The sequence below is a fragment of the Melanotaenia boesemani genome, chromosome 7 (genome assembly GCF_017639745.1).
Source record: "Melanotaenia boesemani isolate fMelBoe1 chromosome 7, fMelBoe1.pri, whole genome shotgun sequence".
In the NCBI taxonomy this organism is placed as follows: Eukaryota; Metazoa; Chordata; class Actinopteri; order Atheriniformes; family Melanotaeniidae; genus Melanotaenia; species Melanotaenia boesemani.
In genome coordinates, this window is record NC_055688.1 from 17,873,379 (window position 1) to 17,898,688 (window position 25,310).

At 37.8% G+C, this 25,310-nt stretch overlaps 1 protein-coding gene across 7 annotated transcripts in view; it reads left to right on the top strand.

Annotated features, from left to right (window-relative positions):
- atp8a1 (ATPase phospholipid transporting 8A1) overlaps window positions 1–25,310 on the top strand; it is a 95,050-nt gene that overhangs the window by 60,190 nt on the left and 9,550 nt on the right. For all 7 annotated transcript variants that reach the window (XM_041989935.1, XM_041989938.1, XM_041989941.1 and 4 more), the window contains 9 exons: window positions 1,935–2,107; window positions 3,702–3,885; window positions 5,930–6,040; window positions 11,798–11,872; window positions 13,135–13,257; window positions 17,135–17,213; window positions 18,168–18,229; window positions 18,489–18,545; window positions 18,879–18,986. In XM_041989935.1, the coding sequence (XP_041845869.1) occupies window positions 1,935–2,107; window positions 3,702–3,885; window positions 5,930–6,040; window positions 11,798–11,872; window positions 13,135–13,257; window positions 17,135–17,213; window positions 18,168–18,229; window positions 18,489–18,545; window positions 18,879–18,986 (972 nt within the window). The remainder of the gene's footprint in view (window positions 1–1,934; window positions 2,108–3,701; window positions 3,886–5,929; window positions 6,041–11,797; window positions 11,873–13,134; window positions 13,258–17,134; window positions 17,214–18,167; window positions 18,230–18,488; window positions 18,546–18,878; window positions 18,987–25,310) is intronic.

Sequence of the window (25,310 nt, forward strand, 5' to 3'; positions counted from 1 at the left end):
AATGTTACCACTTCGTATCTAGCGTCTGAGAGTAACTAATATGAAAATCATAATAAACATCTAAAATGTCATAAGCAGCTGCTTTGCAACAGTTGGGGATTGGCAATAAGAGCTGACAGATTACTTTACTTAACACTGGTACAAATGAGAAATAAATATACCCAATTTTAGGTTTTATATACTGTATATTTCTATGTTAACAGGTTTTTATTATTTTTTTAAATTTTGGATGTTCACCAAAACATATTTAAGTTGTGGTAATACAGTGGGGAGTGACATTAAGTGCACATTTAATGATATTAGCATCCAAAATTGGAGAAGTTAAAGACTGACAGCTGTTTAATTTGCAAGGTCTCATTTTTTAGGGGTTGGAATGTAATTGGAAAGTTTTCTTTAAATCTGTTTGTTGGACAAGTGCGGGCTGGTCATTGTTTCATCATTATTTAATCAGGGCTGTATGCTTCAAAAATCTTTTCAGGGATAAAGAAAAACCTCTCAGCATCTTTTTAAGTGAAGAAAACTCTCTGGCATTTAGGCACAAAAAAAAGAGAACGTCACAAGTATAAATAAAGGCAGTTCAACACAATGTGCTTTACATTTGGAGGGCCCCAAGATAAGAAAGGTCAAATTAGTCTTGGCTCAAAATGTATTTAAAAGCCAAACATTTCTGGAAAAGCACAGTTGTTACAGAAGAAACCGGGATCAACCTGATCTATTGCTGGAAGTAAAAAGTAAGAAGGGTACCTGGAACAACTCCTGGGCAAAGCTTCAACATCATCTGTAAAAGCTGTCAAGATAGTGAGATGGCATGGACATGCATGGCTTCTAATGGCGCTGAGTTCTGGAGTGTGTAAAGATAGACTGTCGACTTTGATTCAGCCAAAGTCAGCAATTTTGATTGAGCAACTAAAGGCAGAAACACAGCCACCAACAAACAGCTGCAGTTAAAACCTGGCAGAGCATAACAAAGAAACCACTTCAGTCTTTGGTAATATCCACTTAAAATTTCGATTTTGTTTATGGTTTTAAAAACTTTCATATTTAGAGTTGGGTCATTTCAAAAGGAGAGTAATATAAATATATGGGGCAGCATGGCTCAGTGGGCAGAGTGGTCGTCCTGTAACCCTGTAACGTCCTGGTTCGATCTTGGTCCAGAGAGGTCATGTCGAGGTGTCCCTGAGCAAGACACCGAACCCTAATAGCTCCCGATGGGTCATGGTTAAGCGCCTTGCATGGCAGCTTCCACCATCAGTGTGTGAATGTGATGTACATGTAAAGCGCTTTGGATAAAAAGCGCTATATAAGTATATATATATATATATATATATATATATATACTATTTAAGATATATGTACTAGATAAGTACATTTACCATTTACATATATGAAAGGGTTGCTATTTTTAAATCACCCACTCAGTTTGGATGATTCTCAAATTCAAGATGAAAATCTGCATTTTTTTTACATATATTTTATCAAACAGTTAAGAATCTATCATCGTTCTGTGTCTATTGTCTGTCATACAAACATCTGAATTTTGAAGAAATATGAATGCAGCTGGGAAGTCTTTTGGTGTTACAATGCAAAAAAACAAAACATTCAGGGCTGGTGCCAATGTTTTAAGCAGTAGTACTTTTAAGCAAAAGTCGTGTTAAGCAAATTTCTTTGTTTTTAAAGCTATTTTAAACAAATTGGACATTGATACAACATGGAAAAGATGATTTCTGTTATATGCCCTGCCTCTAACTTGTAGATAAAATTTCACATAAATACTGAGGTAGGGGTGGCACTTCATAAGACTCATGGAGGCCAGTTCATTTTGACAAAATAAATTTATTTATCTAGCAACAGTTGACATTTCCTCTTATGACTCTTAACACTAAGTCTTGAAATTCAAGTAACTAATGTTTCTTAAAATGTTTTTCATCAAACAGGCAACAAGGGAAACACTCAGCCACCACTGTGGGATGCTGGGAGATGCCCTCTACAAGGAAAACGACTTTGCTCTCATTATTGATGGAAAGACTCTCAAATATGCTCTTACATTCGGAGTGCGCCAGTACTTTCTGGACCTCTCCCTGTCCTGTAAAGCTGTCATATGCTGCAGGTAAGATTTACCTCCAGAGCAATAAAATGAACCTAAAAAACACCTGAAAGAGAAGATCTTCAAGTATGAATACAAATACAATACAAAAGAACTATGTTTCCCCAAAATCCCAGAACAGAAACTGACAACAGATCAGTTTAAAAGAAATTTAAAATAAATGTGATGTTGATAGATTTGGTTCAAAGAAATTATTCAGTTTAAACTGTAAATTTTTCACAGTACCACCTCTTTGCTACAAAGTCTAAAGACAGTATTTTTATGGCTGCCTTTTAAAAATGGCAACAATAATAAATTAAAATGGCAACTTAAAACATTACAAAGGCACTCTGGTGACCTGCACAGGCCACATAAATAGTAGTAAGTACTTAAGTACTCAAGCAACCGTGACGAGGTCTGAGGCCAGGAGTCTGGACCATGTTTTCAGAACAACTGCAAACCTTTACATGCAACACTCTTACTCCCTACAGAACCTCAATTTTCTATTTATTTTACTTTTTCGCCCCACTTCTACCTGTTTCTGCCTTGAACACACTGTGGGCACTATGATATACCGAGGGATGAATGAAGCTTCTTAAACCTCAGAGAACATAAACATTTACAGTTTAACAGCTAAAGACAGACATGCACTTTACAGTATTATCTCTAGAGAATTACACTGAATTTGGTGCACAAAGATGAAGCTCCCGTGATTTAGGCTCTAGAGTTTGCTATTTTAAGTTTGAATTCTTGTAAGTAAGGATCTATAACGTGTCACAACCATAACAGGGGTTTTAATGAGCTTTGGAGAATATACATGAGTATTATTTGTAGTAGTAAATCTCATTTCTTGAGCAACTTTACTATTTGTTGTACTTGTTATATATATATATATAAGAAACTGCTCATGCCCAGGTTTCAATAAAAAAAAACTAAATATATCATCAGTGGCTCAACAAACCATTTTTCACGATTTATATTGGTGAAAACAACTGATCTATCTGGCAATAGTCCAGGTGTTGTAATCCTTGAAAGAAACCATGTATAAAGTACAACCGGCTGCATCACCAGATGCATCACTATAAAGATATAATTACACTTATTATACCTTTTTCTATTACTGATCAGTGTCAAAATTTCAACATTAAACTCTGCTTTGACCCAGTGTACCTGGACTCCATTTAAACCCTGTTTGTTATAGACAGATATATGCTCCCTCCCATACGCTTGATATCAGCAGCTGGCTAACAAGAAGCTGGATTGGAAAGGTGTAAAACTGTTTGCTCCCCCACATCCTCACTTTCTCTACACCCAGTAGCCTCGTTCAGCCAGCAGGAGGGACACAGTTCCTCACCACTGTTGAAAATGATCTGACATGCCGTCCAGTCAGAATCTGGTACTTACAGAAAATTGCAGACTGAATGTTATATAAAGTCTCTGCAGTCGTCTTTCGGCCATCCAGAGAATCTGCTTTTTTGTAACTTGCAAAATGCACTTTTTTCTTTTTACTTAAATGTCCAGGATGTAGGACATAAGATGACCCTTGAAGTGTTTGATTATGCAATGTAAATTCTAAGAAAATTGCTTTTATTTTTTTTATTTTTATTTTTTTTTTTAGAGTGTCTCCTCTTCAGAAGTCAGAGGTGGTTGAGATGGTGAAGAAACAGGTGAAAGTGATCACTCTGGCCATCGGTGATGGGGCAAACGATGTCGGAATGATCCAGACAGCTCATGTAGGTGTGGGAATCTCAGGCAACGAGGGTCTGCAGGCAGCAAACTCCTCTGACTACTCTATTGCCCAGGTAAGCACACTGGCAGAAGCTCATGATTAAAAGTTAGTGGTTATATCATTAGTCTTTATTGAGTTATGATTCATAACTAAGCACTTTGACAATCAACAGTGTAATTCTGGCTGCCTGACGCCATCCCATATGTAGTTAGAGAGGGTCAGAGAGAGGCTAAATAATCAAATGCAAGTTTTCAAGACTATCAGACCTAAATATTGAGAAATCAACCGTTTAAATTGAGTACAGAAAAGGAAATCACAAGACTACAAAATTTCTTTGCAATGTCAAAATGTGATTTATCACAGCATGGTCTGGCAGGGCAGTAAACTAATTTTCATTCCTTCCACTGTTTTCTGAAGTGTATCATCTGTAAGTGATAGCTTGATACATTGTTCTGAGTAACAATGGGGAACATGTCTGAAAGAGCTTTAGCTTATCCAGTGAAGAAGTGTAACACCTGTAAAACAGGCATCTGGTGACACATAACTCTCAATACATCTTTACAGAAACAGACTCTGGCAAAATGATATTTAGATACATGCTCACATCCTGGTAACTAGTTTGTCTTGAAACTCTGCATCGATATGCGATACCTGGTGTCAACAAAAGCTGTAGCGTTCTTGCGCCATGGCTCTGTTATACAGTACAACACTCGGCACATTATGTTTCTTACAGCCAAAAGGCCTCAGAGTATGGGAAAACAACCGTACGATTTCTCTGCTTCAGTATGAAATTACTATTAAAGACTTGGGCGCGCCTAAAGTGCCTCCATCAGTCCACAGGACATGTAGAATGTGTATGTCCTTTAAACCAGGTGGCCTCTTATAATCTATTTAGGTTGTGTCCCTGCATCAAATGAAATTACAGCTCTAGACTTCCAGGGTACTTGCTGTGTCTTGCCGTTGCGGTACATTAACTCTAATTTGCTGACTGCAAACTGAAATCAATCCTGGGAAATTATATTACTTGTTTTTCTTATCCCTATACATGATAATTATATGATAGTCATGAGAATTATGATAATCTTCAGGTGTGTCAAATGAGTTCCTTGCTGTTGTAAATTATTAGGTGGCCAGTTTGTCTGATTTCAAAATTGAGAACTCGGTCAGTGAAGACGAGTGAATTGTTGAGAGAGGCTTTGGGTGGAGGCACCGTGACTGTCTGTCGTCAGTTTAGCCCTGTGTTAGCTGATGTTTGATCAAGGGGTCACACAAACTGGGGCCCATCAACTTGCTTTCATTTCAACAAGGAGTCCATGTTGATGCTGAAAGATGAGCAGACCCTAAAACAGACTTGTGTTACTCTAAAAAATAAGTTAAATTCTTCTGCTCTGACACACTTCTCAACAACTCAGAAGAACTAAATACAGGACAACTTGCCATTCAAACCATTTAGAGTTGGTTTGAAGTCTTGAGTGAGATCATTTTCCAAAAAATCTTCCTTAGTATAGATGCTTTTGGTGCTCATAATGGATTTACCATGTCTCTCCCTGCTTAACAGTATTGATGATGTCTCATCCAAATCACCAACAGTGCAAAGTCCTGCAGCTACTTGCAGAGGCAGACATAGAGATGTGAATCTCAAGAACTTATCTTTTGTTAGTTGGCAAAAAGCTGTGATGAACCACTCACATTGAACTTCTGCCCCAGTGTTATCACACTGATCAGCTAGAAATTGCAGTGAATTTCAAGGATCAGCACAAGCCCTGAGTAAAAGCATAATTATGAAGATATTTAACTGTTACACTCAGCCGTTGAAGGATCAGTACCCCCACTATGAACCCTTCTAATTGCAGCAACTTACAGCCTGGCCCCCACAGTCTATGACTGGACATTTCTGGAATGTGTTAGTGAGAGATTTGGTCAAAATGTCTCATCAGTCCTTTAATTCTCTGCAGAGGAAAAGCAGAATACTTTCTTTAATCTTGGAGTGCCTCTAACTCCTCTAGTGTTCCAGCACTGAGCTCAGATTATAAGAGACTGTTAGGCAATCTACTGTATTCAGACTTCTGGTCTTCATTCATCATATTGTTGCCCTCCTTGTACTTCCTCCCACACAGTTCAAATACTTGAAGAATCTGCTGCTTGTCCACGGAGCCTGGAATTACAACCGTGTAGCCAAGTGCATTCTATACTGTTTCTACAAGAACATTGTTCTCTACATTATCGAGGTAAGTGTCACAGTAACTCTCAAAACTGACAGATGTGAATACAGAGCTTTGAGATTTAATTCTTTTATTTTAAGCCAGATAATACGTATGTAGTATGTGATTATTTACAAATGGGTGATGACATCTTGGTAATGCAACTTTTCTCTGCATCAGAATATGAAAACAATTACAGTATTATAGACAATTGAAACATAATCTCTTATTCATATCATTTTGTTGAATAGTTTCCTTTTACATTGTTGAATAGGAGTTTAAGTATCCGCTCCACAGTGTTTATCTCATATTGTGATGTTATTCGGATGTTAGTTAAGAGACTAGAGTAGTTGTATTTAAGTTTAACTCAGCCCTATGGATAACTTCTGATCAGAAGCTCACTCCCATCCCTGTTGTTAGTGGGTGAGGGTTATATAATTGTACATGTTTCTCCAAGCATCGGTCAGTTATTGTTCTATGGGTTTAATGGCACTTTGCAGATACCAGGGCCACTGCAGATAGCATCGTCAGAGCTATAACCAAGAGCGACCAGACATGTTAAGTGCTTCCTATCAGCAGCAGCTTTATCACTGAGAGTGCTCAGATGTTTTGATCTACAGGCAATGCCTTAGTCTGATGAAAGTAGCAACTTTGGCTCTGTAGCACTTTAGAAGTTCAAACTCAGACTCTGCTTAATGCTTTATCACATAGTTTCTCACACCACATATCAGAAGCTATTAAAACAAGGATTTTGGGCTTAACACTAACTACAGGTTTAACCCTTGGTACCATGATAACTTGCAGAGTAAACCTGGTCTGTGTCAAGAGTTATCATCAGTCTTAACCTTTGGCTTTTCCTAGTGATCACCTTTATAAGATATTAGTTCTAAAATAATATATCAGTTAAAGAAATGAAAGCTTATGCTGGTCAAATGTGTGAGAAATGATTGTCACATTTTCTTTAATTAAAACTGGTAGATCTCTACTGATTTGAGGATGTAGGTTAATTTTAAAATACATCCAGATTATAAATCATAAAATAGACATTTCAAGAAGAGTTACAGCAAAAAATAAATAAATAAATAAAAGTTGCTTTACATGTACAATGGAACACACGTTCAAATAGTCCTGCGTTAATGGTGAAGCAGTGATATTGAAAAGTCTATCAGTTATCTACTCTTACAAGCTGCATTTTATTTATTCATTTATTTGTTGCCTTTTTTCTATCTGACTTGTTCTGTTCTGTCAGGCTTGTTTAGGATTGTTGTTTGTTGCCCTTTAGACTAATATGCAGCTTTAGGTAAATGTTTGTGAACTGTTCCAGCAATGTACTTTTTACATGAACATGCTAAAAGTCTGGAGTTGGAGAAGCTGGGTTGACTGAATTGATAACTTGGGTCATGACACCACTTAGTGGTTATCTCAAAATTTAGGGATAGTGAAGGCATAAATCTAACAGAAGCCCTGAGTGTGTGGAACTTGCTGCAATATACCTCCCCAGAAGTGCCAATGGAAGTACAGTTTTGCACTGCTGTCTACAGATTTTGGAGCCATAAAGTCATAAAGAACTCTTTGTCTTCATCACACCAGAGAAATAAAGAATAAACAAGTAAATAAAATTCATTATTTACATTTTGCCACAACATATGCTCATTAAAAGTGTATCATTGGTATATAGTCTTTACTGAAATATGAGCACTTTAAAATTGTCTTTTGTTCATCCTTTTTCAGTGGCACCTAACCTCTGATGTCCTTTTTCATCTTTATTTTAGTTTATGTGCCATGAAAAATCAGTCGGCTACCTTCAACATTCCAACAAGTCTACCTCTGGCTCATTGAATCCTCAAGTGAAAAGGGCAGCTGATTTCTTTCCAGGCTAAAACTTATTTCATAAATTCATTACATCTGTTCAATCATGTTGCCCTTTTCCAGATAAGGTTAAATAGCAATTACGTACACAAACCCACAGTAAAATAAAATTTTCAGCTAATTTGATTATCTGATAAATCATTACAGTTGACATTTCATCTTTGCCTGAATATTAAATTACTTCTGTCTCTGTTTTGGGCCATGTGTACACTTCTCTGTTTCTCTTATATTTTAATGTTGAGGAAAAAAAGAGATGGTATGGTCTTAAATATTCCAAGTCACATATTCAGGAACCCCGTTCCTTAAGCTTATATACTATTGGAGTTCATTATCAAATCAAAACCTTTGTTTTTTTTTGTTTTTTTTAATCCAATTGCATTTACTCTTTGAAACTTGCCAGTCCCCCTTTCAAAGGTCTTGAAAGGTCTTTTCCAACAACTGGAACATAACATCTATAATTCTGTCTGCAGGGTGAACTTTTCTCCAGCTCACCTTTTGTTGCTCTCTGAAAACATAAGTCCCCTCCCCCTGTGCTACACCCCTTCAGGGAACTGAAGTAGATAATGGGACATTTTTTCACTATTTGGCGGCTTCAGTTTTTCTAATGTCCCCGTTGTGTAAAACCCGACATGTATCACACCAGCAGCCCTGGGGTATGAGTAAAAGCTGCATTAGCTGCACTAATAGGTTTACTTTTGAGCTCTCGTGTTTTTCCTTTCGACTTTTGAGCTACCTTGCAAAGGGAGAATTGGGAATGTTGACAGGAATTTGAACTTTTTGTTCACAGCATCTTTGTTCTGTACAGTGTATGTTACAATTTGAATGCCAGGGCTGAGAGACTCTGCGTTTAAGCCTCTTTTCATTTTCAGTTCTTTCTACTGGGTCTTTGGTTCCCTATGAGAGACACACTAAGGAGAGTTTGGGATTCTGGGACTACTGTGAAAAACTTAAATGTGAGCATAACTTAGTTAAGAGCTCTTAGACTAGTTTTGTAATTTATTGGGGGTTTATTGTTAGAGTGTAAGGTTGTCTCCTCAGGAACTGATTAACAGGTCCAACTACTTCATCAAGTTTCTTTTGACTCGCATTATGGTTTGCATTTCTACTCATTAGTTTTGCAACAGTTAAAGTATGGTCATACTTATACAATACTTTTATTTCTGAGTTCAAAAGAACTGATTATGTCAATATATTTCTAAACAAAATGGGCCAATACTTCCAGAAACCTCCATATATATTGATAACTGACTGAAGAATGGCAAAGGAAAAGATTGAATCCACATGCATTAAGGCCAAGAATCCATAGCAACTCAATTCACATAGATGATCCAGTTGGCCCTTCATGTTTGATTGACACTTTGCTGGGTGCTACAAAGAGGGGGTGACTGACAAGTGGCATTTATGAGGCAGTTACATGAAAAGTGCATTCGGTGGAGCTTGGTTTCATTGGAGAATGCTGAGTAGCAGAGCAAGGCTTGGTCAGTTTTACTGAATTAATCCACAGAGGCCAAGTCTGGTATTGTGAGAAAGCCTCTGTTAGTAGCCCCACATATTTCCAGCATCTTTATCAGCCCCCTTCTTTCTTTCTCTCAGTTCTTTACTTGCTTTGTGCATGAATTCTATTAGCAATTCTGCAGAGCTAAACTTAAGAGTATCAGGGCTCACATTGTTGGGGACAAATGTCATTACCCCCCCCCCCAATACCCCATCCACTTCTACACAGCACTGCAAAGCTGTGCAGCAGTCTTGGAACTAGTGATTTTTCATTTGCTGATGAATATGCAAGTCCCCCCCCCCACTTTTTTTTTCTTTTTTTCTTCCCCCTCCATCACTGTTTTCATGATGTGCATTGGGGGAGAGAGGCCAGCCACACCCCTCCACTGAGTGGCACTTAGTGAGGAGAAGAAAAGGAGAAGAAAAATCCTGCCTGGTACTTCCCCTAATGAGCAAATCAATGCATCTGTCTCTCAAGAGATGGGAGAGTGAGAAAGAGAGAGACGCTATTGGGATTCTGTGGACCCAGCCAAAATACTCACACAGAAGCAGTTACCACACTCTATGAATGGGAGCCTTTTTTAACTTAGCACAACAATATATAAGCCCAGAGGCTCTCACTGAGCAGAGCTGTAATTAATTCAGCAGTTTGACCTACCCACTAGCCTCTCGTTACCATTTCTTGGGCCAAGCTGATGGCTGAACCTGCCTCATGACATTGTTTTCATCTACACCGAAGCCCTAGCAACAGCACTCAAATGCATTTCTAAGCGAGCAAGGATCCAAAAGCACCCAAAACTGTCTCATTGAGAATAGATGTCTTTGTAGTTATAGTCATATGGTTCCATATTTAACTGAACATAAGTTTAAAAACAATATTCCCTCTGTGAAATAAACATCATGGTAGAATGCACCAGACGGAGTAGATACTAGGACCTGTGATCGGTGGGAGTGACAGAGTGCAAAGCTGAAGGGCAGGCTTGCATGCATAAACACAGGCTTCTTCTTCTTCCCCCCATCATTTGTTTTCATGCATGCGCTCACAAGATTTAATGGGACAGACCAGTGTGCAGACTGGTTTTGGTCGTTTTGACAGTGGCAGCAGCGGGTGGGGCTGTCAAACAGGCTTTGTCCCAATCTGAGAATTTGTAACAGTTCATGCCTTCATAATTACGTTAAATGAAGCGAGGAAATTCTTGATAGGCCATGGCCAAAACACAGCTTCCCTTATGTTCTCTTGACAGTTTTGGTATGAGCAAAGGCCTGTCCTGGCTCACAAATGATGTCAACTGTGACACAGTGAGGTGCAGATTCTGCAAACTTCTTTAGTTCAAGGAGTCACCTTAACTCTAGTAAAGTCTCTGATAAATTAGTTTTACAACAATAGATATCCAGAATATGTGGCTTCTGTCTTGGTCTCAGAGGCATGATTATTTTGTTCATGTTCATATAACTTATAAAGATACAGTGGTAAGCCTCATTTCCCTCAACAGATGGTTTACATTACATTTTTCTTACTTTCCTGACACAGTATATATCAAAGTCTCCATAATTACCAGTTCCTCAGTTCTTAATATGGCCAGCTCTTAAACCAACCTCATCTGTCACCCACATGTCATCAGGTAGATCAGGAGGAAACAGTGGATAAGATCTATGCTTGAAAGCGAATCTGTGACAAGTACTGTGGACAGTTTGCATTGTGGAGATGAAGGTTTGGAGGTCTTGGCTTTCCCACTCATTCACTTTTTTCTAATTTGTCCTGTTTTGGTCCTTCTCCCTTTCTGTAGGTTAAAATTTGGCTCACTCAGTTTAATGACATGTTCATCACTGGGCAGCTCTTAAATCTAAGCCGAATCAATTTAATAATTAAATATTTTCACATGACAAAAAATATTTTTGTTCTGGTCTATTTCTGAGTCAGTTGTCATTGCAAAATGCACCAAGTAATTTGGAATATATGTATCAGTATGAAATGTTATCTCCTTTATCTGTATATATTGTGATAGAAGTTGCTGTCTTTGAGTTCTCTGTTATGAGGCAGTGAAGAATGGTGTGTGACTGAAAAATAGATTGTTAGTCTTTAGACACTGAGCATGTCTCAAATCTGATAATGGTTACCATGCATCCTCACTACCGCTTGTGGAAAGCATATATTAAAAGGACTGTTATCTTAAGAAATGTAGTGGTTTCATCACCATGTTTGAGAGAAGTCTTCACTATCAGTCATGAATAAGTGCTTCACAGATTAGAATAACTGGAAAAGTTGTTAAGGTTTTAAAAGTAAAAACATACTCCTCATCAAAGTTTTTTCACCAAAAATGATAAACCTTTTTAAATTATGTGTATCGTACATTTCTGATTGTGTTGAGCTCTGCTATAACTTTACTGTTTTAACGGTTTATGGGGTTTTGTCTCCTTCAGATCTGGTTTGCGTTCGTTAATGGATTCTCTGGTCAGATTCTGTTTGAACGCTGGTGCATCGGCTTGTACAATGTCGTAAGTATTAATGAAATTAGCTGTTTAAAGAGCCTACTTCTTTCTTTTACCCCTTCTCTTCTTTGACACAGTTACCTCCTAAACTGATTCCTTTATAGTGCAAGTATGGCATTAAGTTCCTGAAAATATTCAACTTTATTTATGACCCGTTGTCAAGTCCCTGTTCCCTCTGTAGCCTAAACTATGTGCAGAATGTGAAAGAACAACAGCTTTCCTTGCACCATAGTGCAAGGAGTGGGGTTAGTACGACAACGCTGCCTATGATATGATAAAAAGAATGGAAAAGTGAGAGTAGCAAGTGAACTGGCTGCCAATGTTGGGTGTCCCACAGGGCACTATTATGAGACCACTTCTAATGAACTCATATTTTATATCTGTCAAGGATTAAGGAGATAACTAAAATGTGTATCTGTAGTATGTTCTTTACTGCCATGCTCTTAAGACCAGGTGGAGATGTTATGTAGCTTAAAATGTGCAGTAAAACTAACGACATTCAGTCAAAGAGCAATAATTGAGAGAAGCATGGAGTGAAATTTCCCCACAATCTTGCTACATCTCAAATGGAAGCAATTTATATTTAAGACAACCTGTTAAAAACAAGGACATATCTACAGCCTGACCTCTATTATGAATTTGATTAAAAAGGAAACCATTCAAAGAACCAGTTTTATGCTGAGGGGTGGGAATACAGTTCAGTTTTTCTTCTGCCTGCACTTGGCTGTGAATAAGAAAGGAATCCAGTGAATCATGTCCTTTGAATCAGCGGTTCTGTAGACTGAGGCCTGCAGACCTCCCACTCCAGATGGTTCTGTAGGAATATCACACCAGCTGGCACATCGAGAGCCACCAGCCACATGATACCACCACTCGTCTCTCAGCAACTGCTGTCGAGAACATTGTAACACCTCTAGGAAAACTACACTTCAGCCTGATTTGAATGGCAGCTTCTTGGCCCAGAACACTGCAGATGTTCTTTGGCGATAACTTTTACATATAAACAGACTTAAAGCATGACAAATCAAAATAAGGATCCCCTACAAATTTAAGGTCAGTGATCTTCAACCAAAGTTCAGAATAGAGCAAGTTGAGAACACATGGGTGTGGTAGGAATGTCTTGACATTTGTTTCAAACAATCAGACATTAAGGTTTAAGATTAGTTTATTATTTCTGTTGGTGTCACTAAAAAAATATTTGAGACCTAAAATCATGTCATGTGTGTTTTTTTCTCTCACTCTCTCCTGTTGTTGGTTTTTTTATATAGATCTTCACCGCTCTGCCTCCTCTCACTCTGGGAATATTTGAGCGCTCCTGTAGGAAAGAGAATATGTTGAAATACCCAGAACTCTACAAAACCTCTCAGAATGCAATGGGTTTTAATACCAAGGTAATGTATGTATTATTACATGATCTGTTTGTTAATGTTAATTATTTTCCTTTTACAAAACCAAATTTAAAGAGAATGTTTCATTGCATATGTTTTGTGACTTAATACATTTCCATGTGTTTTTATTTTTTCTGCTACAATAACATGACTTATTAAAAGTGAATCAATGAGTATTTCCAAATACAGTGATGTTGCACTATAATGACTATTTTAAAAAACTAGTTTTAAATGGCACAAAATACACCAATTTGGTATTTATGCATTATTTCAGCAAAGGCTTGGCATTAGATAAATGAAAAGGTCAAAGTTTACTGCTCTTAAAACCAACAAGAATTGTATTAATGACAGGAGATGTTCCTGTTCTGTTGCTCTGAGGGGGCTGATTTATCTTCTAACTCAATGAGCTGGCAGCTGCAGTTAGAGGATCTCCACTCAAAGCCTGGTTTGGCCTGGCTTGACCTATTCTGTCTGGTTATGGGGGGCTGTCCATTAGCTTTCCCCTGCTGGTAATAAAGTTGTCTCCTCCTTTCTCCATGCCAAGACTCCTGGACCCTCGTCACAGGCGTGGTGACCTGGTTAGCACCACACGGAGGTGGATTAAAGGCAAATTGGCCATGGTGGTCAGGGGCAAGAAAGGTCAGATGGGTTTGAGGATGCAGCAAAGAGAATTAGAGCAAAGAGGGGATAGAGAGTGTGCTGTTTTTCTGTGACAGCATTTGCTGCGGAAAATGATCCAATTTGTTTAAGTAAGAAAGTTGTTTGTTCTGAGCGCAATGCTTTCAGATCACATTTAACAGCTAGAGCCAGCCTGCATGTATCAAGTGACAATGTTTTTACCTCCAATACTGACCAGGAAATCTTGCTTAATTTTAAGACATAAATACAAGTGAAGTCAAACATTTATTAGTCTTCAGGGGGATTGTTAAAAGAACTAAAGGGGAATCATCTTAAAGTCAGTTGATCAACTTAAATTTAATTAATAGCTGTCTGAGTAAAAGTAAAAGTAAAAAAAAACAAAAAAAACAAAAGAAAAGAAAAAAAACACCACCCTCGGATGTCAGAACTTGAATGGTTTATTTTTCATAATTTGAATGAAAACTAAATGGTGCCAAATTGTTTCTAATCATTAAATACAGCCATACTAATGTTTATGGTTTTTACATATTTGTACACAAAAATAAGTTCTACCAAAAGCTTATGATGGAAAAGAAAAAAAATAAACAAAGGTAAAAAAAAAAAACATTTTGAGGATTATCACATGATGGATCAGTAGCTAAACATTAATACTAACATAATTAGCTATAATTTCTGTTTTAATGTAATTTCCCTTCGTGTTTTTCTTTTTTTAATTTAATTTTTGTTTCATGAATCAGCTTCCACTACATCAAATATGAAGACCTTCAAAAAAAAGGAAAAGAAAAAAAAGACGAACAGGCTACAAATAAATGTAATAAAGACTTTACAAGATTTTATGAGAAATAACTATTCTGTTTATAATGAATTATTCCGCATACTATGTATAATCATCCTGAAATTTGGTATGAACACTGCTGCAGGGATTTTCTCTTCATCAGCTTTTCTCAAGACTTCATTGAACTTTTCATGCCAAAGAAGGTAAAAAAATATTCATCGGATCGCTAGAAACAAATGAACCTCAATTTTGTTTGCACTACATTTTCCAAGGCCCATAAATGATGACTCGGGCAGGTCAAAAAGTTGTTTTTGCTGGCCTGTCCAGTCTTTTCCCCGAGATGTTTTCCCTGCAGCTGGCCCGAGGTGAGGCGAGAAAATCCAGCAGGAATTTGGCCCCTCGAAGCCTGTCTTTCTGCACGCCTGGCTCTTTTGTACACAAAAGATACTGTCTTTGTGAATTAAAGCTGTTTGTGTTGAGGTGCTAGCAGGGAGAGGTTTGGGGTGTCAGAGACTCCAGGCAGGGGGGCTTCATCACTGTCGCTCATTCACTTTTAATTACATATTCAGGACACTTGAGTCATTCTAGCAAACAATCTCCTGATGTGGCCTGAGATTGAGAAGTTTAACAGAAACTATCATCGCATATGGCAACACTCTGTTTCTTAAGCTCTTTACCCTGTCTTACCTCACTAGTTCATACAGAAACAGGAAGGAAAGGCCAATTCTGTCAACATTTGGCTCTAAATTAATTTCAGCTTTCATATGTTTTGCTTTCTTGGTAATTATGACTTATCACAAAAGGCCACATTTTCACAAGACACATCAGGTAGTGGATTCTGAGCGGATCCTTTGCATCCTGCTTGAGAAACAAAGTAAAGATACCATGTGAAATTAGGGGTGAAAAGGAGGATCCCACTGTGACAAATAATTATGAACGTTTATTGATTTCATTAGCATTCATTATTGTGAAGAGGCAGGTGGGGCATGTTTGCCCCCTGTGGTGTTTGGATTGGGGGTAGTTGAGCTCGTCAGTGGGTGGCTAATTGGTATAAAGATGTGATTGTGACATTAGTGATAATTTAATACACATTTCAGCATAGAGATAAAGGAGTGGGGGGCTGCTTTTGACCACCCTTTGCTCTGTGTCTTGAGCTTTGAGTACACAGTGGGAGGGTGAGGTAATCCAGGGTGGGGGTGGCTGCTATAGGACTGGTTGGTTGGTAAGAAAGGTGATGAGGTTGTGCCACTGAGGTCATGGTATATTTCAAAGGTTCACAGTCAAAATTAAAACAAGACTTTCTTACTTACTGTACCCTTTTCTTCTATGCCTTGTTCTGCCCCTTTTCCCTTGGTTTTCTTTTCATTTACTGGCAAAATATTTGGCATAATGTACAATGTAAAGCAATGTTAGCTTACTTTAAAATAACCTTCAGAAATTTTATGTAACTTAAAGTTTTCATGATATCTCATTTGTCATGTTGAATATTTTTACTGACAGGTTTGCTAAAGTTGTTGAAAAGGTTTTAATAAATTAAGCCTCTAACTTCTACCAGAAACGACTGAGTCAAAGTAAGCCAGAAATTAAAATGTGACTTTTTCAGGGGGGTGGGATTTTCATCCCCTTAGTGTTAACACCACGGTCTGGGTCAGCACAGGGTAGAAAAAGAGGACACAGATGTGAAGATTTCATGGCTGTTTCATGCTACATCCCCCATTAGTGTTTTGTTTGGCTCTGGCACAGCAAAATTAAAATTTGAAACAAGGTGGTTTTGGAGGGGGAGTATTGATTTAAAGGACTCATCCAAAGTCTGGATGCCTGCATAGACAGACGCTCGCAGACTGTTCCACACCACCATTTTCCAGGTCTTTAATAATTACAAGGAAAACAGTGAAATGTCTGTTGGGCCTGTCGTTTTCCTGCACGTTTCTTAACATATTTATGCTTGTTTAAAACCTCCTGGTATTTATTACCGCATCAGTTTAAATTTTCCAATGAAAGTGACATCATCTAATGACATGTAAAGAAAGGGAACCCTCACACTGGCAGCGCACTTATTGATTTTTAATGTTCTCATGGTCACAGAGTATGTGTATTTTTATTATTCTCATACTTTCTTCTTCTCTTTTATTCATTCTGTTATAATTTAACAAGTTAAAACTTGAACATTGATATTGTCCATTTGCCTTTCACTGCTCATAAACACACTCGGCAGCCTGTCTCTCCCCCATAACGCTCACAGAGGATATACAACGTGTCTGTCAGCGGGGTGGCCATTCAGCAAGGAGGCCCTGACAAAACCGCCACTTAGCCCAGTGCCGGGCTGGCACAAAGGGCCCAGGTCAGAGGTCACCTGGAAAGCTGGAACTCCCCACACCCTTTTCTCATGCTGCTTCTTTTTTCTCTCTCTGTCTCCCCACTCACCCTTTCCTCCTCCCCTCCATCCCTCTTGCCTCTATTTTGCAGGTCTTCTGGGCCCATTGTCTGAACGGCCTCTTCCACTCTGTCATCCTCTTCTGGTTCCCCCTGAAAGCCTTCCAGCATGGTTAGTGGCTCCCAGAGACTCCTCCACAGCTCTCAGTGGACTGGATAAAAAGAGAGGACAGTCAAACCCACATACTTTGTGTTAATTAGTTCTCTCTTCAAATGTTCAGTCATGAATTGCAAACATGTGTGTCTCCAGCCTGAACGCCATGCAGTAAAGTCATCTTCCACATGAATGTTGACCTCCCATAAAGATGTTTTTATCCAAACACACCTGTGATTTTACATTCTTTTGATAAAATTTGTTAAATTGAGTTTCACAAGAGTGTTAAGTTTGCATGTTTGTGTACTTTAAGATGCTAGGTTTCTCTGTGTGTGTGTGTGCTCATACAAAGAGAATAGTGATCTTTTAGCTGGGTAAGTCTTGCCTGGCCAGGACTAAGGACCACACAAGCTTGGGCCTGCTTTCCAAACAAAGGCGCCAAGCCCCTTCACTGTGACTGACAGGTTGTCAGCAAAGCTTCAGCGCACACAAGACATGTGACCAGCCGGAAGTAAAGGGAAAGGGAGTCTCTCTTTCTTTTTCTACTGGCAGTCACTCACCATGGATAATTTAACAGCAGTCTACGTTCGATTCGGTGTTTTGAAGCTATATGTCAGGTTGCGACTTAGTTTATTTCAATCTAAGAAAAGCTTTGACCTCTGTCACTAAACAAAAAGCTGTTCTGTCACAAGAAGATGTAATACAGTATCTGCTCCAAACAGTCATTACGAGTCAGTCTAAAAGTTAAAATTTCTAAATTTTAAGAATGTAAACTAATTCTGTTTTAGCCATACATACGATTCCTGTTTCCAAGTAGTAGTTGGAAAGGGGGGTTATACTCAGTCTTCACTCACAGCACAATAATGGAAGCAGGACTGACTGTGGTTTTCTGAGTGTTGGGTGTGCTGTGTGAAGAGAACTGCAAAAAGATTGCAATGTCCCTAAAAGCCTGTGCTGTTGATTCCTTCACAGATACAGTGTTTGGTAATGGAAGAACTCCAGACTATCTCCTGTTAGGCAACATGGTCTACACTGTAAGTGTATCAGTCTTTTACTCTGTTGCGCTCAGCTGCATGAGAGCAGTGTTGTTCATTGATGGTAAATAAATTATATACTTCTTGTTTTGTGCTTTTTATTTTGTGATGAGGAATTAAAAATAACCAACTTTGTTTGTAAAGTGCTTTTCAAATGTTGTTGCACAGTCCTCTAAGGGAAAAAATGATTGTACATGTGGTCAAAACTTTTAAAAGAAAAAAAAGTCATTCGCTGACAATGTGGTTTGTGTCTCCACAGTTTGTGGTCATCACAGTCTGTCTTAAAGCTGGACTCGAGACCTCATCCTGGACGATGGTAAGTAAAGGGTTCTCTCTCTGGCCATGTTTCTTATATCTCTTTTCAGTTCGTCAGTTTTATATGACCGTTGGTACTTGTGATATATTTTACACCCTCTTTTTACCTCCAAATGGTTTTATGGTGTGTTCTCAGTGGCCTTGCAACTGTAAAAGCCAGTTAAATGTATGGAAACTTCTTTAATTTAAACAGAAGATGTTTGATGTAAACTTTTAAGTCCAAATTTAAAAATGGCAACATAGATGAGAGTATTTAAGATTGTGTTAGACTAAACTATGAATTTAGAAGATAGATTAAGACCCTTAATATGTTACTTTTCTGTTTTTTTAACAGTTCAGTCACATCGCCATCTGGGGAAGCATTGGCCTATGGGTGGTGTTTTTCATTATCTACTCCTCCTTGTGGCCCCTCATCCCTCTGGCACCCGACATGTCAGGCGAGGTAAACACACACATATGCTTACGCAAAATAGTTCATGTGCACAGGCACACTTTACCTCAAAGGAGCAACTATCTTCAACACTGTTGATTTATTCATCCAACCCAGATAAAACTTTTTTACCATATAGTTCCTTTTTGTGCTGATAGATGCTGGGGGGAACGTTCAGAGTGAAAATTTGACACAGGTCCTTGCAAGTATATCCGGAGGAGTGTAAACTGTCAGACCACTGGCTTGTGTTGCATAATGACTTAATTGGGCCAATTTGCCCAGTGTTTGTGTTACATTTCCCTCGCTGAGCTCTGAGTATCCACAGGTGACAGTAAAACAGTCTTGAGGTAAAAAAAAAAAAAAAAATGTTATTTACATGTGAATGTAATTATTTTTCCCCCAATCAGCTCAAATGCTCAAAGACAAACTGATAAACTTGTGATGCTCTCAATTTTCCTATTCTTGGGGCAGAACTGATTCTTCTTCTCATAAGAAAGACATCATGCATTGGGAAAATCCTGGAAAAGCAGATCCAATAGAAATATCCTAAAAACTGGAGTTCTAGCACATGCATCTTTGAAAAACTAGTTTGAAATCTTTATTTTGTGTGATTAATATGACTTAAAAGTTCCCATGTGATGGAGTGAAGATTGTTCATTATGTAACATGAAAGGAGCTCTTCTAACATTTCTGTTTATACATAGAAACATTAGCTAGTTCACTTGTGATCTTTTGAGGTGCAAGGCAAGCTAAATGTATTTCTTGTTCAGTCCAGAGGTAGCAACACCTTCTTGTTTCCTAGCTTTGAGTTAAATTAAGCAGCTGCTGGTTGTCTTTTCACATTTACCACAAAGGTCTTGAGAGTGGAATCAATCTTCTCATTTACATTTATCACTGCCAAAAAGTTTTCCAAAATTTCGAGCCAGTTCTTCAGAAGTTCCAATTTTTTATTTTTATTTTTTTTTTGTATATTCTCTATTTCTAGGCTGCACATTTTGGCTTGGTGGATGGTTGTAATTTGTGGAAGAAAATATTTTTGTGGCATATTTAATCTATCAGGCTTTGGACAGAAGATAAAATTCTGTTTGGTATGTCTGTGTAAAATGTTCTTGTCTTAAACCACTGACGCACTGTTTTTGGCATATTATAAGTCCATGTGGGCTGGGCGCGTGTGTGTGTGCGTGACATAAAAAGTAACATACTTTCACAAACTACACATGAACAGAATTACTGTCTGCTTGGCTCTTACCCACTCAGTCACACTATCACAGGTATGTTAGCTTCATCCTATCCCCTGTCTCTGAAGCCTGGTGCTTTCATCCACGCCCTGCAGCTCTTGACTCAGGACAGTAATGGTGTCCCTCTGGGTGGATGGTAACTCTACGCCCAGCAATAACTCAGAGATGCGAGTGTATCATCAAACGACAACACGTCCTTCTGAAACCTGAGCGGGCATCAGAGAGACAATCCCCACCTCCAAGACCTTATAGCTACTGCAGTTTGACATTTTCCACCATAGCCTCTACAATATTTACTTGAATCTTCTAAGAAAAAAAACATATATATATATATATGTGTGTATATATATATATATATATATATATATATATATATATATATATATATATATGTGTGTGTGTGTGTGTGAGAGAGAGAGAGACCTTCTATTGTCTTTTATTATCTTTTTTCTCTTTGTGTTCATCCTGTGTACATTAAGCAGCTCTCAGCTTCATGTAAACACATTCATCAACAGTCAGGTGCAGTCTTCACCTGACAAAAGTCCGACACAAGTATCAAAAGAAAATGTGGGATTATTCTGTTCAGCCAGTGTAATCTGCCTCACCAAGCGGCTCAGCTGCTCCTCGGGAGGCATTTCATTTATGCTGTCACTCTGACCTGCTGTCTGCTGAACTGCCTCTGCTAACAGCACAGCTGTTTTCAGTACAATTTATCCTCCTCTATCCTCACACACACCTTTACTGTTTTTCAGTTTCTGCTGCAGCAGAGCATCTCTCTGTCATACTCAAGTACCTGTCATCAGCTCATGAATTTGAAGCTGGATTAGTGCACATCAGATTTTTCCACAGTGATAAGAAACATTTTCCAGGAATCACTTTACCAAGAAATCTGTTGATGTGAACCATGCCAGGAATACACTCGACTATTTATACCAGTCTGAAGTATTAATGGGATGAACAACAGGAACGAAAACAGTTTGTGAAGGAAATGGGTCAACTTAGTTATTCATCTTTAGCCTGTTTGATTGACTGGTTTATATTTATGGTCAGATTTATTTAGTTTAACTTAAGTTGAGTTATGGTCGAGTTGTCATTAAAACACTTCTGACAAAGCAGGAATGTTCTTCATATCAGCCTTCTTTTCTAAACATTGTCCTCCTCTCCTGTCTTCAGTCATCCATTAGCCGCTTTATTTCTCCTCAGATGATTTTTTCTTGTTTTAGTTCACAAGACTAGAACAAACTTTCTGTGAAATTGTAAATATTCACTAAAAAAGTAAGAAAAAAATATATAAATAGTTTATAAAGTAGAACTACCCAGCAGGGATGCGTAAATAGTATCCCTAATAAAAAATGTACATTTAACTTTACTGTTTCAGTTATTTTTTCATAGATAATTCCTTTGCTTCTGCAATTTAATTTACTGTTGATTATTTCAAATGTACACCACAGTTTGTTTGGATGTTTGGATGTGGCATGTTTAGTTCAGTTAAATCTGTTTATTGTTGTGTGCAGCATACCTTAAAAGGCATTTGGCATCTAAGAGGTAGCCTGTCAAAATTTCCCAAAACGGCAAAAACCTGCCAGTGACCTTATACAGTGGTCGGCCAAAAAGAGGTGGTAAATGCTGACAAATTTCTGACCCCTGTTCATCACTGGTAGACTTTGCTAATAATTCATAAACACCACAACACGAGGTTAGTGTTATAACTTTAATGAAGAGTCTGGCTGAAAGGAGTTTAATCTCCTGTACACACATTGTAAATCATATGCGCACAGTCAGCCTTGGGACTGCTGACTTTGAAGTGGAGAGAATTTTTCTATCTCTGTTTTTCTTGTCTTGCTGTTTTTGTTATATGATGCACAGAGAACAGGGAGTGGAAGAACAGTCCAACTGAGAGTCTTTGTTTACCTTTCACATTTGCTCTTTTTATTGACTTTTTGGCTATTTTCTGCTACCTTACTCTTCTCTGTCAATCTCAATTTATTGATCGTTGTGACTCATGCTATATTTCTTGCTATTCTCCATAATAAGCTCAACTTCATGTTTGTGTAAGACATTTTCTTGCAGATCAGAGCCCCAGTTGGCCCAAAATGTATGAAAAGTTTCTTCTTTTATGTCGCTGTTTTACTTAAAACAAACATGCATAGCGTTAAGGCCATTTGAGAATGAACAAATGTTATTATCTGTGGCTGTTTTTTACAGGACAAGTATTATGTAGTTTTCCTTGTCTTGTTTGCTGAAGTGTAGAAAAACAAACAAGTGGAAAATCCAAACTCAGAGTAGCCATTACAGTGGATGATGGTAAAATAATTCAGGTTTGTAACATTATCAGTCTGATTCTAAACACTCCCAGAAAAGAAAACTGAAAGTATTCAAGTTTGTAGCTCTGATAATCACATTATCCACAACTTTTAGTTAAAAATCTTTTTAAAGTTACATTTTTGATGCACTTTTTTAGACTTTAAACAACACAGAATGCTTGAACATGAAAAATTGTTCTTTTTTTTTTTGTATTCCTCCAGAAGCTCTACATGATCTGGTGTGTTGTAGCTTTTGCAGTTTTATCAAGGCAGATGGGGGTTAAGTGGTGGGCTTATGAAAGCTTATAATGGCAACCAGAATATACTGAAGTTGAACAACAAGCAACTTTCAGTCCAAAACCAGCCTTTCCTGGTTTCTCCTTTCTGTCATAGCAATATGACAAGTACCAAAGCCAGGCCATATTCACCAAAGTAGAATTTGTGACATAATTTCGAGTTTAACTGGCTTGTTTACCTCTTACAGACGTACATTTACATGGTAGCTGAGGCTGCAAACATTACCTGCTCTAGACCAGATTATGTTTGAGACAATACATGTTAAAACATCTACTGACCAGTAAATTGTCTTTAGAAGAAAAAAGAATGAAAATAGCATTGATTTAAAAAAATATTTGCGACTAAGCTTTCTTACTAGTGTAAATTAAGTATATATTCTGTTTATTTGCTCCAAAGAAATAGTCTTACATGATAAAAAAAAAAAAAAACACTAAGAATTTGAATGCAAGTGTGGTTTATGGTCAGATCTCTTGCCTTAATGATGGGGCAGTGATATCAATAAGCCTATTAACTTACATTCACACAGTCAGAAATTCTTTGCCAGCTTTTCTCCATGGTTTTAAATGCAGTAACTGTGTTGTCCAGATTATAACTTTAAATTCTTCCTATTGCTTTAGCTTTCTGGTTTCTGTTGTTCAGAATCCATGTTTTCTGATAGTTAGATGCTACCAACACTTGCCTTTTATGTGAATGAAGTCAGAAGAGCTGGGTTGACTTTTAACATGTTGATGACCAGCTTTGCCACATCGCGTTGTGTCATCTTGGTTTTTGGGATTTGTTAAACCAGATCATGAATAAATGTGGAATTGCTGAACTTAATGTGCCGCACATGAAATTTGTAAGATTTAGTGGTGTTTATGTGAAAACTTTTGCTGCTCTTTCACATATAAAACAGGCTGATAAACATCGATGTGAACACTGCACAATTTATATATATCAGTTTTTTTTATTTATTTATTTTTTTTTATTTTATTTTCTACTTTTAGTAATGTTTCTGTAGGATGATTTTATTACCTGGCTAAAACTTAAAGAATTTATTGCATATTGGTGATTAACACAGTAGTGTTAGGCTACTGGAACACTAGAGACACATACTTCTAATCTCTTCGCCATCATGTCACTTAATATTATAACATACATCTTGTAGTAGTTCTTATAATTTTTTTTTTTTAATATTTTGCAATATTGCATTTATGTGTGTGTCATTGCTCCTGTCTAGTCTTGCGTCTAGCCTGTCTGTGTGTGGGTGTTTGGCCATGAGGGGGTCATGGTCTGTCAAAACACACCCCTCCATGCCAGCGGACAGTATTGGCTGTCCACCCAGACAAGTTTATTAGTTTGTCCTAAAAATACAGCCCTGCTCCCTGGACCTCTCTCACCCCGTCCAGCTCCCGGGGGCCCCTTGGTATGAGACATGCTAGCATCCACCAACTCTGCTGGCCTCGCTCGAAGTCATGGAGCCTGTCCAGATGCCTTGAGACAAACATTTGTGTTTTGTAACTCCTCACATGTGTTTGGATTATGGAATTATGACGTCAAAAATGATTAATGAAGTTTATTTAGGTTAATTCTTACTTTATTACTGTCTTTCCAAGTTGTTGAATAGAATTTTCGTATGAAACTTATTTAAATATTTGAAAAGGCCGCTCAGTTTTATATGGAGATAAATAAATATTGTTCATACATTGAAGTTGTTGAAAACTAGCATAGTTTATTTTTCATGCTGTTTGACTTTGATTTGCCAACTATACATGCTTGGTTTATTTTTTAAAGACTCACAAGACAGTTTGAACATTCCCATTAAAATGTATGATATGCTTGATGCTAATGAAAATAATTACAGTGAATCAAGACTGAAAATAAAAGGGGGGGGTGGATGTTAAAACCTAGACTGCATAATTTCAAATTCCACATACAAATATTCCATGTTTCAGCATAATTTTCCATTCTCTCATACATTTTCAGACTTAGTGTGACACTGAAAAGCTTCATTCATTCGTGGCCCATCTTAAACTAAAAAAAAAAAAAAAAAAAAAACACACATTTTTGATTTCCTGTCATTTGGAGTTTCCTCTCCCTCAGTGTTTTGTTAGACACCAAAGTCAATTTGCAGGTAATTGTAAGCAGATTAAGTAATTACTGCTAACCCGAGCGCTTTGATGGTGTTTGACACAGACCTGTGTATGTGTGTGTGCATCCTGAGGGCCATGCTGTGTCACATTTCAGGAAAGATAGTCAGGGGGCCGCGGCAGTTTAAACAAGTGGCACATTACAATGCAAGGAGCATGATTTGTACACTTTGACATGTAATGACAGATAGTTTCACTATGCTGGGCCAAAGTAAACATCCTCACACAGAAAGCTTGGAAGTTTTTGCCTCCACCATGGCGATCCACAGCCTCCCCGCCACTTTGAAGCTAAAATGCAGCCTCATTAGTCATGAAGTAAACATTTGTTACTTACAGTTTTGAAATAACACATTACTTCATTATTTAAAG